The sequence below is a fragment of the Desarmillaria tabescens genome (assembly GCF_030435595.1).
Source record: "Desarmillaria tabescens strain CCBAS 213 chromosome Unknown EV420scaffold_29, whole genome shotgun sequence".
NCBI lineage: Eukaryota > Fungi > Basidiomycota > Agaricomycetes > Agaricales > Physalacriaceae > Desarmillaria > Desarmillaria tabescens.
The window spans coordinates 16,346-28,616 of NW_026848328.1; the positions used below are offsets into that span (position 1 = coordinate 16,346).

Genomic DNA, 12,271 nt, shown 5'->3' on the forward strand with positions numbered 1-12,271 from the left:
CTAAAAGGCCTCTGAGCCGCTACGATGATCGACGTCATAGGGTTCGTGGATTGTCTCAGATGGCGCAGGCTGAGATCGGGCTGGCCACGGCATTGGACGTCGTGTCAAAACTTTTTTTTTCTTTTTCGGAATCTCATCATTTTTGAAAATAGCAATAAAGTAGACTCTCGACTACGTTCACGGATTCGGGCTTGAACGCAAATGAAGTACGGAAAGACAGGTTCTCAAGAGAGGTATTTTCAGGTTTTGGCTAGTGAAGACAAGGGACGAGGTACTATCAAAGGAAGCCGAACCTTGTATAAGAATAATGGACTGCGGGGTACACCAGGTACAGTACATACTACTGTGGGGAGTACTTGGGAACAATGTCAAATCAACAAAATGGAAATCATACTAGTGGCCCTGGCTACTGAAACCTGCGTCTGGAGCCTCGCGGGGCACCCACTACCCATTTCTGAACAACTGGAACACACATTGTATGACATAGGGAAGGTATCTTCCTCACCGAAGGTGCAACACTCTGGCGATGGCCTTCAAAAGGTGACTCTTGGACGATGGCCGACCAGTCTAGATATTCCGTCGAGAAGAAGAGCTTCAAGAAGCCAACATCGACATCTTGTCCCTCTGTTACGCCGAAGCTCCATGGACGGTCCCGGTCCTTGGTGCCGTACCCGAAGGTCAATGATTCTCCAGGGGGGAGGGGGGTGTCAACACCTTCCGCACTTTCCGGTTGATAGTTTGCTTCTAGAAAAGGCAGGATCTGGTCAGTAGAGCAAGGGGTGAAGATCAACAGGACTACGTACGAATGCACAAATCACTGACATCAAAAAGGAACATCGAAACATAAAGAGGCACAGATGTGGTATTGGCAATTTTGAATCCATAATCTGTCTGTGTATCGGCATCAACAAGAATTACACCTTCGATGTTCAGGTTATCGCCAGTAGGCTCCAAGGGGCCATTTCTCAGTTTCATACACTCGAGTGTGACCTTTCCGGTGAGGGGGCTCTCTTCGCTAGAATGGTGAAGGTGACAGTAAAACTCAGTGGAACTTTGAAGAACACGGTGGATAGTGTCCGAGTCACGGATATCGACTTCGATTGGCATGCGTGTTAGCCCATGTTGTCGACAGAACGTGTCCATGATTTCAAAATGGAGAACGCCGCCATCCGTGACAATAATGTCCAACCATGGAAGAAAGTAGGGGCAGAAAAAGGAAGTGAATAGTTCTACGTCACTCTGGTCAAAAGCGGAATACCAGAACACTCCAAACAATGCATATTTGGATATGTACGCTGGTACGTCTCCGATGGCCACGTCACTTTTGGGAGACCATGTCTTCAGAAATGATTTCGATGCAACCCGACACTGTTCAGCTATTGCTTTGCGATGCAGACTGACATCGACGAACCATTCATCCCCACATCGACTCCGATCCTGCAAGAAATCATCGAGGGATTTGTGTATGAGTCGGATCGGCAAGTCCTCAGTTTCAGGGCTAAGTACACTTCCTAGCATAGACACGATGTGACGCGAAGGAGGGCTGCCTTCACCTAGTAGGACAATGTTATCAAGGATGTCCTCTGTCATCCCTGGAGGTGTCTGGGTCACCAACACAGCACCTAGAACGCTTCGCACATACTTCTTAATATCCGCATTGGCACCTGGTTCAGACACGAGAGTATCCAGAGCCGTGCGGTATAGGGTTGTTAGAGCTTCGGTGGCGTCATTAGGGATTTTCGTGTCTAGGAGAGCCTGTAGCCTGGATATCCCCGGAAATGCATGGACAAATTTAGCGACAGTTGCTGCCCAAATGAATAAACCACTCGCCCGTACTGTCAGTTCATTGACAGCATCTAGCTCTCTACACTTCTCCAGGAACACATCGTCGCGTATGGTTGCAAACTCTTGCTTCAAATAGAACTGGATATCATGGTTTACACTCTTCGAGGAGGTATCCAAATGGAGTGGATATATGCAGTCTCGTCCCTCGAACGCCGTAGCTATGTGATGAACTGGTCGGCTGGACACAATGAGCCGCATAAAGGGAAGTTTCGGACCAAATCCTTCGGCGAGTGTGGTCAACAGTTCACTAGACGCGTTGCACTCATCCAATCCATCGATGATGACAACCAGGGGTCCTTCATCAACAAGATCAAGAATGCGCTCAAGTGGACCACGAAGGAGTAGCTGAAACTGAGCAGACGGGTCCGACATAGTCACCACTGATCGCGATCTCTCGACAACCTTGGAGATAGCCATCCCAATGCGCACGTCGAACATTCCCAAGGCATAGGCGATGCTGGTGATTAACCTGCTGGCCTTCGAATACTCGATGCGGTCGTAGCGAATAAAGGCCGCAAGCCGACTGCGTCCCCCCATGTCCGCAGTGAGCAAGTCGTGGAAGGTTCCCACCAAAGAGCTCTTCCCCGTTCCCGCCAAGCCTTTGCACCACATCATCTCGCCATTACATTGGAAAATCCACGATATTATCTCGTTGATCGTCGCAACACGAGTTCCCTTCATACAGCGTGACTTTGGGCCCAGCTCTTGGGGTGGTTCGAGAACTCGTAGTCGATCGCTCATGACTAAAGGTCTCGATGGTCAGCGTTTAAAGCAAATTGCAGCTGAAGAATGGCGCACTCTGAATGTTCACAAGCTCCTGGACACCGAGAGTGACAATGACTGATTCCTTTATCAATCCTCGACTCAGCTTGCTCTTCAGGTCAGCGAACGCACGACTGAATTCTGCAGCTTGGTCCGATATGTCCATCGTGACAAGACGCTCTGGGAAAGCCGTGAGATATCATGAGATGATTGTGACTCAAATGCGTACCTATCCCGCTCTTCTTTGCATAGCCTTCGATGAAAATGGCGCACTCGATGGTCTGCTTGAACAAGGAACTATAGATTCCCTGTAACCGATCACGCTGCTCCAAGATATCATCCTTGCTGAACTCTTCATACACCGATATCATGTCCTTGTAAAGATCGCATATCGCATCTTTCGTGTCACGCTGGTTCTTCAGGACCTGCATCTATGATGTGAAGATATTGTGCATTGGGAACACCGTTGACACCCACCTCAAATCCAATAGTCAGAAATCCCCAAGCGATGGTAGCCGCGGGGTGCACCTTGGGAAGAGGCTCGTCAAGCAGTATAAATTGATTTGTAAAATGTCGCCTACCCCTGCGAGAGTATCGATCATCGTCTTCGTAGCATCGAACACCTTCTGCAGAGTACTGGGATCCAGAAACTTGGAGCTCTCTGAGGGTTTCTCGATGTTTGGGACGACAGCCATCATGACATTGCTGGGACTATCCAACTGGGCAGATATTTTGAGGACTGCGACCTCGGAAGATCCGTTGAATAAATGTATATCAGCACCTACAGAAAAAATCAGGATTTCAGAAGAAAGAAATAAACACAAAACGCACTCGTACTATTACTCCCTTCAAACAATTCTCCAAGTGTCTTCTCGACGCTGGCAAGAACCTTGTAACGCGGGATCACTGGCCAACGACAACCGTAAAGCTCCCATAATACCACGGCTTGCGGGTCGAAGTCACTTGTGAAATCGTGAGACATCCACCAAGATGAGATGGGTGCATATACAATTTACAGTGTCAAATTTTGGGTCCACTTCGGCAGGACACCGACCCTATCGATCTTTATTACTTCTGTTTTTTGCTTCTTGTCGCTAGCAGTAAATTTCAAGCGAAACCTTGACTCTTTTGTAGGCGCAATCTTGACGATTTCGAGCTCTATACAGCACATTAAGGCTGGACCAAGTATTCATATGTATGGCACGAACCACGAATGAAAAGGATCCGACTACAGCGAGGACATATGAGCACATAAATCAAGAAAGAAACAGTGAAAGCGAAACTAACCCTCCTTCATTGGCCATGGTTGTTGGTGCTGACTACTGCAGAGATGGTGGCACGAGAGAAAAGCAGTACCACAGCATCTGAATGCATCCAATCCACAAGCGACCTAAGCTCTTGGTGAGAAAATGATGTTGCGTACCTCAATTAAGTTTTGCCAAATACCGTAGGAAAATCTATTCGCAGAATCAATGTAAATTGATGGCGGCGCTTGCTTGCCATCACGCCATCTCGTCTGGCTTCATCCAAGAAAACCAGGTCGCGGCGAGCTTTACTTGAGAATCACCTCGAATAGCAACCTCGCAGTGCGATATCGACTCCGCTTAGCACAGCTCCTCTCCTCGTTTTGCATTTGCTGCAATAAGTCATCAGCCAGTGTTCGCTATGGAAGGGAAGACGAACCAGGTATGTGGTGTTCATTGGTCCATGCCAACACTCATTTATCCCTAGCTGGTCACTGCTGAGCTCATTCCGTATATGGAGTAACTAAGGCCATGTCAGAGCAACGGCGGAAGGAGCACGCTTTGACTTGATTCTTTGGGTGAGTCTCTTTTTTGATACTGGTGTGACTAATGCCCATATTCTCACCTAGCATCGTTCCCGCTACCAATGCTGTGAAACTGTATGCCTGAGGTCCATGCTGAAAGGAAGCGAAGGACATCTTCCCGGTGGAGAAAAGGACGGAACAAGGAGTAGTGCCGCTAAAGATGAGGAAAGACCAAGTTCGGATGCGAACGTTGCCTTCAGTGCATTCGAAAAACTATCGTTAGCGTCTCCGATTCTCAGGATGTAGGGTTCAACAATCTCTCCTTTGACCCACGATTCGCTGACGACTTCGCTTGTACTACCGGCGCTTTCGAGGAGGAGACGAAAACCACCTGATTTGACGCCGGACACGCCGAGTGCAGAGCCATGCAAGGACATGGTCGTCGATTCACCATCGAATGCGACCAGCCCATCAGGCATGCCTATGTGATACACCGCTGCAAAAATCGCCCCCAACGCCGTTTATTCAAGCTGACGAGAGTCTGCCGCCGCCAAGGGCTGATACGCGTTGTAGAGTCTCGAACTGGACTGAGATGGGATGCGAGTCGTCGCGTGTGGACGGGATGAGGAGGTGATTGTGGGGAGGGAGTAATCAAACGGGAATAGTGTTGGGAAATTCCTCACTTGAGGAAGGAATGGCAGAACGTCAGAGTCGACATGCAAGTCATGGGAAGGAATTGGATGGAAACAGTGTTGGGAGTATACACACTAGTAATCTCTGTTGCCAAGGTGAGTCTGTTCACTCCTCCAGAGACAACTGATCTAAAAAGCACATAAAACATAGCTCGTGGTATCATCACAGTCTTCAGCCCTCGGTACTCGGTCCCTCCACCACTCGGACTGATGCATGTAGGGCATGTACTCCGCGTCGGGATCATTACAACAGCCTAGCAGCTGGACGTCATCTGGCTTGGTGTGTTCTTGATGTTGGCAGGAACTTCTTGTTCTCAAGGTGCGCTTTCTACCCTTTAATTTACTTTCCCGCCATCTTAAATTCGCCACAGTCGTTCTCTGTCCAACAGCTATAACAGTGATGGATCTCCCGTACTCTCGCCAAGTGGCTTCATCCCGCAAAACATGCTATTCGTCTTCAGATAGACTTTAAAAGTCGAGGCAATACGGTAAGCTACTGTTCTTTCATTTTTTTTTTTTTCACTTTCGCTAACAGCTCAATCCTCAGCAGCGACGCAGCGACGTCCCTCTTCCATTGGGCGAAATCCTCATTGATTTGATCATCACCCTGTCATCTTCGGACTCAGAGCCTTCCTCTGAAGTCCTTTGAGCAATCTCTGTGTCGATGTGCAAAGCCATCAGAGCCACACTTGATGGTGGCTTTCCCGTTGACGTCAAGTTTATGCTTTTTACGCGTAAATACGGGGAAACGTCCGTATGCAACCGCCGCCCCATTTATGCAAGCAGCAGCATTTAGTCTGCGCGACCCAAATTTCGTAGCGATGAAAAGATATCTGCTGCGTCGATTTTCGAAGTAGACACTGATTCGCCTGCACCCTTCTCTGTCTCACCTTGCAAACGTCACCTTGCAAAAGCCTTCGTTCTCGTGACTCAATTGACACTCTATCCTACGGAGGTAGAATCCCCCATCTTCGAGGAATACACGGGTCAGTTAGCGGGGGTTACGAATCACCATGCGGAAGACTACCTGGGGGACACAATAGAGGCTGAAGAGAAAGCCCCGACACCTGACATTTGTCAATGACAAAAGTTTCAGGATGTATGTACCCCTACATTTCTGCCTGCGCAATAATCAGTTGACATCAATCCATTGTCCGTTTAGCTTTCGGGTCTTGATAGTATATATGTATACCAAAGAGGTTGGCTTCATCTCGCTCAAATCCAGCAGTGGATGCTGTTGATGGATATTCTCCGAAACCAATGTATCACCTTGCAGTCAATGTACGATGTTGGTCATTCCGCCTATCGGAGTATCTGAACCCGTATGTTTCAGACCAACCATCAAGGTCTCCAGAAACACGTATTCGACAATTACACTCTCAGCTCGAGCCTAGAAACGTTGTTACGGAGATCTTCTCGAAGTTTATCAGAGTACATTCTTGATCTTCAAAGGTTACCATTGGGTTTGCTGACACGGTCGTCGTTCTAGTTACCCTGAGATATTCGAAATGGAACTGAGGGTCTTGCTGGACTACCAATTCTACGGTACGGGGCAAATGGGACAGGATGGTAGACGTGGTGGCGAGTGGTCGACTTCCACACGGCGTGGCCATTTTGAAGAAAGTAGCTCTTGTCTTGCGCTGTAATGATTCCCCAACTCCGACCAGTGCTAGTGGTCGCTTGTGCTATCCTTCTTCATATTTGGTATGTGTATAGTTAGTAGCGAATCATCGGATCCTTGTTATGTGTCATTTTTCGCTTCTTCCCTTCTGACCCACATATTAATCTATTGGGAACCAAGGTCATTTCATTACTAAACGCCGGATGCTTCATATGACTAACCTTAGCATACATCGTCAAACGTAACCCGAATATGATCTTACTTGTGGTCGCCTTTATCGTGCGCCGTCGGGGTCCCAACCTTGCTCCCGCCCAATCCCTCACACACCCGCCCTCCTGAACGTCCCCTGCTTGTTTCCTCCCCTCGCATCTCTTCCCGCATCCTACCATATCCACTCCTCACGTTCTTAGCTCCCACCCCATTCCCTGTGGCGATATTCGCTTGCAGACAGTAACTGGCAGGGATGCCGGCATTGAACGTACTGGTGAAGGGCGCAATTTAGCCAAAGTTACAGAATTGTCGGAGAGAAAAACTTACGCCACCCTACAGATACACATCCGCAATCCTCGCCTTAGTTCGCTACACTTCCATACCTGCATAGCATCAAATCCACGCTCCCGAAAGCGTCAGATGCTCACGCGTTGCATTGGGATAAAAACGCGTCCCAAACGAAGCTGTTTTTGTATTTGGAAGGGCTCGATATGTTTCTTGAATATACTCTTCAATCGGAAATAAGATCGGGCTCTGTGAGTGAACAGAAGGCACCTACCATCTGCACCCGTGTCTGTCTGTACCTATCTGGTGATGTTGCTTGCTCGCCGGATGATTCGATGATACATCGTGTGGGCCCAAACTTTCTTCGGCTGCTCTCGACAGGTCGTTGTTGGCCAAGACTTTGTGCTTGATGTCGTGGCGCAAAGGAGAGAGCCGTGTAGGTAAGATCGGGCTACAGAGATGTGAGTCCCAATGAATGCAAGTGATCAGAGAGACTTGCCATTCACAGTACACCCTCATCCGACGGTGGGATTGGAAGAGAGAGAGATCTGGACTATGGAAAGGATGAGCATCCCTGAGTGTGAGTGATAAGTATGAGGAGACTTGCCGTGCTGCACGTCTCCTGCCCAAGTGCAATGAATAGGGTCTTTCCTCCACGACGTGGACACGCTACTCGCGGGATGGGTACGTCCTCTTAGCCCAAAATCGCACCCTTGGATTAGTCGTCTTCGGCTTTGAATCCATTTGTCGAGGGAGAGTCTGGGGAAGACGACAGGTGTAAGATATCTGGACTGGGAGAGGAATGTTTTAGTTAAAATGCATCGTCCACCGCGTAAGTGAACTCACTCTAAAATCTGCGAGCAGGTATCTTCACCGCCCTCGCCCACATTCCATGCCTAGCCGTTCAAGCCCTCCTTGTAAGTAGGGGTTCGCTCGCCGGGGCAAAACATTTTTGAAGAGTTGGAATGCATATTGAGCTTTGAGGAAAAAATGAAAGTTAATCATCTTGTAATATCGATGTCGAGTTGTAATCATAGGATGTTTAGATACGAGAGACCTTGGACAATGTTGCCGGATGTAAAAAGGGAGATAAGAAACACAAGCATGGAACGGACATTGTTTGTTTGCCGGCGAGCCAAACATGCTATTTCGGTCATCTGCATCAACACCCATCTCGCAAGACGCGTGCTCTGCGACGCGTAGCGCACTTGCATCAAACGTCCCGGTGTGGATGAGGCAGGTAGAAGGATGGAGGTAAGAGAATAAAAGAGGTCGAATGAACCGCGGCAACTCACCGTTGTTTTCTAAAGGGCCATTGACGCGATCTTGGAATTTTGTAGTGTCGTCTACTCGTCCATCGAACGGTAACTCATAGTCTGCTCATCACAATGCGTCTCCTCATTTTGCATTCCATCAGCCAGTGTTCGATTATGCGGGAGGGAAGACGAACCAGGTACGTAGTAATTTTCATTGGTCCGTGCCAGTACTCAATACTCAATCATCTCCAGCTTTCTATGGCGCTGTTGGGATCACTCCGTGTACCGAACAACCGAAAACCATGTCGGAGCAACCGCAGAAGGGGCACGCTGTGACTTGATTCTCTACGTGAGTCTCTTTTTTCGTACGTGTGTGACTAAGACTTATATTTCCACTCAGCAATGCCACAAAACTTGAAGCTGTCAACGCGTTGGAGAGAGTTCTCATGGTCTTGCCCATGCGATGGTAGGATGGGTTGTGTACTCGAGGTGATGTCAAAAGGAGGCGAAGGAGGTCTTGCCGCATGATGAACAACTTCCATGGCTAGTCGACGAGCTCGTCAATCTCAGGGAATGGTAACAGCGCCACAATTACATCCCACTATACTTCAACCAAGTAAATATTCTCTCGTGCCAATGACCCTACAGGCTCGAGCCTAATAGATGCGTTCGAAAAACTGTCATTAACGTCCCCGATTCTGAAGTCGGAGGATTCGACAATATCGCCTTTGGTACTCATGATTCACTTCCAACGTCACCAGTATCAGCCTCGCTCTCGAGGAGGAGACGAAGACCATCGGATTCGAGGCCGGACACGCTGAGTGCAGAACCTCTCAAGGGCACATTCGTTGACTCTCCGTCGACGGCGACCAGCTTATCAGGCGTACACCGCTGCAGCCTCCTATGCCGCCGCTTATTCAAATCGGCGAGAGTCCGCCCTCGTCAAGGGCTAACACGCGCCAAGGAGGAGTCTCGAATTGGACTGAGATGGAATGCGAGTCGTCGTGTGTAGACGAGATGAAGAGGTGATTATAGAGGGGGAGTAATTCCTCGTTTGGCCAGGATGCACCAACAAAAGATCGTCAGTGCTAATTACGGCCGTTACCTTCGTGTAGTCTATTTTGCAAGGTACACCGCCTATTTTCACTGTATTCGGCTACTAATTAAGGCTTTTATTAAGGGTATCCTTACTCAAGCCTCCGTCCTTAAAGTCAAAACTAACGAGGATGGGAAGCTTGGAGCTGTCGACGCCTCGGAGGGAGCGTTCATGGCTTGCGCATGCGACGGTAGGATGGGCTGTGCACTTGAGGCGATGCGCAGAGGGCCGGAAAGCTCGGTCCGCTGGTGGGGGAAGCAGAGAGGACTCAAGACCAGCGCCAGGGAGCGTGGCGGAGTCAAGATCGTATCAGGAAAGGGAAAACAGAAGCGAAAGGAAGTGAAGAGGGAGTTCTTTCTGGTGGAGAAGACAGCGAAAAACGAGGAGGAGTTGCACCCCCTAAAATGAGGAAAGGTCAAGCACGAATGCCAGTGTCACCGTCGCCCTCTCGCCCAACAGACCCATTCGCAAAACTGTCGTTAACCTCTCCGATTCTCGGGACGGATTCAACAATGTCCACGATTCGCTGCCAGCTTCACCAGTACCGCCAGCGCTCTCGAGGAGATGAAAACCACCTAATTTGACGCCGGACGCACTGAGTGCAGAGCCATTCGAGGGCACGTCCTTCGATTCTCCGCCGACAGTGATTCACTTCAAGTTGTCCGTCTACTACGCAGATGGAGATGGAGATCTGGTACTTCAAGTTTGTGGGACGAGTACTTTGGAAAATCTTCTGAACGTACGACAGGCTGAGTATCAGGTCCAGAGGAAGCAAGAGCTGTATAGTCAAAGTGGATAACCTGTAGGTGTGCTCAACTTTAAGACTGAAAGTCAAGGTTACATTTTCTTATAAATGACAATGACCTCCGGCGTAACGACATCCTCATCTACCTGCCATTGAACGTCGACTGTTTTCAAAACAACGAGTCTTCTGTGTCGCCTCGCCTTTCATTGCTTCAAAATCTATCTGCCAGTGTTCGGTTGGAGGGAAGACGAACCAGGTGCATAACAGTTTTCATTGCTCCGTGCCGGAACTCGTTTATCTCCTGGCCGTGGTGATCGGTTCTTGCTGGGCTCACTCCATACACCGAATACCACGAAGCCATGCCAGAGCAACTGCGGAGGGAGCATGTTTTGACTTGATTAATTCTTCGGTCGCATGAGTCGCTGTTTTGATACTTTTGCGACCAAGGCCGACATTTTCACTTAGTACTGGTAAGATACCATATCTATTACCAGTGCTTAAAACTCGGCGCCTTGGAGAATTCCCCCATACCTTCGCCTACGCCATATTCCAGCCCCTGGCGGCGTCGGACCATACCTCTGGCAGTTTCCTTCCTCACCAGACCCCGTCTTTTCACCGGCATATACGTTGCATACCGCCCAGCGCGTCGCTTCAGGGACGTTTCTTAACCCTCCTCTCAATAGTCACAAGTGCTCGATCGTACGTCGAGGATCTGCTCAATGGGAATGCGTACGCGCAAGGCCCGAGGGTATTTGACCATCTCATCCCTTCACATGATGACTACGACAATTGCGGTGTGCAAGATTTGCGGGAAATGATGTCCACTGGATTTGCACCTGGCTTCACACCGGATTTATTGAGTCTAAAGACAGAGAGCATGACCTTCAAATTTCTGCCGACGGCAGGCTATATCGCCCGGTTCACTAGGCACCCAACCCCTAATGGGAATTTTGCACTGCTCACACATAATATCCCGGTAGTCGACCCAGCCATCCATGAACCAAGGAAAGAAGACGAAAGAACCGGATGCAGAGCCCCTCGATGTGTCGTAAATCGCCGTCGCCTGTGATGACCCCCTCACCTAATATGCTTCACCTGGTCCAAGTCCTTATATCAACCAAGATGCCGTTATCATACATTTCCTCTTCTTCATTCCCATCGTGAGCATCTGGTCTCAACTATTCTCCTCCACCAAACATATCAAAGTCACTCCCCGAGATGAAATCCGAGTCAAACCCTGACTGGCTATGACAGTGCCGTCAGATGACACTGGATAATTGGAAGAAGGAACGAGAGAAGGAGGTGGGGAAAGGGATAGTGGACCGGTACCAGTGATGGTTAAGCGGGAGGAAGAGGAGCCGTCACTCTATATCGACATCTCCCTCACGATAATTCCTGTGGTGGAGGCTGGTTAATAACAAGGCTGCGAGCAATCCCATGATGAGGCTATGGGGAACTTTCCCAGAACGACGTGATGGTCGAATTTTACACATTTAGTCAAGATGGTATCAAATCAATGTTTGCATCACTGAGAAAGAATAGACAGCGAAAAAAAAGTATCGCTCCTTTGTCAGGGGCAAATTCGAAGGCGTTTGGGCTTGCGGCATAATCTGGTGGATGAGGGCAGAAGTAAATACCATCTTCATTGTACCCCATGAAGAGTCTCTACTCCGCGAGACGTACGCAATCGTGCGATCAAAACGGTATGAGCCTTCATGGCCACAGCACATGGCTTTGCTGTGTCAGGGCTGTGGACCCGGCCGTTCCTGATTGGGACCTTGTGCCGGTACCAACACCAACACCAACACCAAACATGAAGAGTACGCAATAAAAAGTATATTGCGAAGCCGCTTGCTACTTGCGTGAAGAATGGTGGGCAAATCCAGCACAACAAGATGGCTTAGCAAACAGACAGATTTCAGCCGGTATTGGCAGGCCCCCGACACCTACCAAGCAAGAATAGAACGATAGAGTTTCAACAACTTAAGAAC

General features: G+C 49.0%; 2 protein-coding genes across 2 annotated transcripts; both read right to left on the reverse strand.

Annotated features, from left to right (window-relative positions):
- Positions 1 to 406: 406 nt before the first annotated feature.
- Positions 407 to 1,518, reverse strand: EV420DRAFT_1273558 (uncharacterized protein; the record flags this gene model as incomplete). Its single annotated transcript, XM_060467771.1, has 2 exons — positions 407 to 744; positions 804 to 1,518. 2 exons carry the CDS (start codon positions 1,516 to 1,518, stop codon positions 407 to 409), a joined length of 1,053 nt encoding a protein of 350 aa, XP_060328196.1.
- Positions 1,519 to 1,614: 96 nt separating this feature from the next.
- Positions 1,615 to 2,862, reverse strand: EV420DRAFT_1337008 (uncharacterized protein; the record flags this gene model as incomplete). The annotated part of the gene is made up of 3 exons (XM_060468882.1): positions 2,840 to 2,862; positions 2,644 to 2,790; positions 1,615 to 2,588 (listed from the first exon to the last, which is right to left on the reverse strand). Coding segments are annotated over exons 2-3 (1,104 nt in total), but the record flags the coding sequence as incomplete, so codon positions are not given.
- Between the last annotated feature and the right edge of the window lie 9,409 nt (positions 2,863 to 12,271).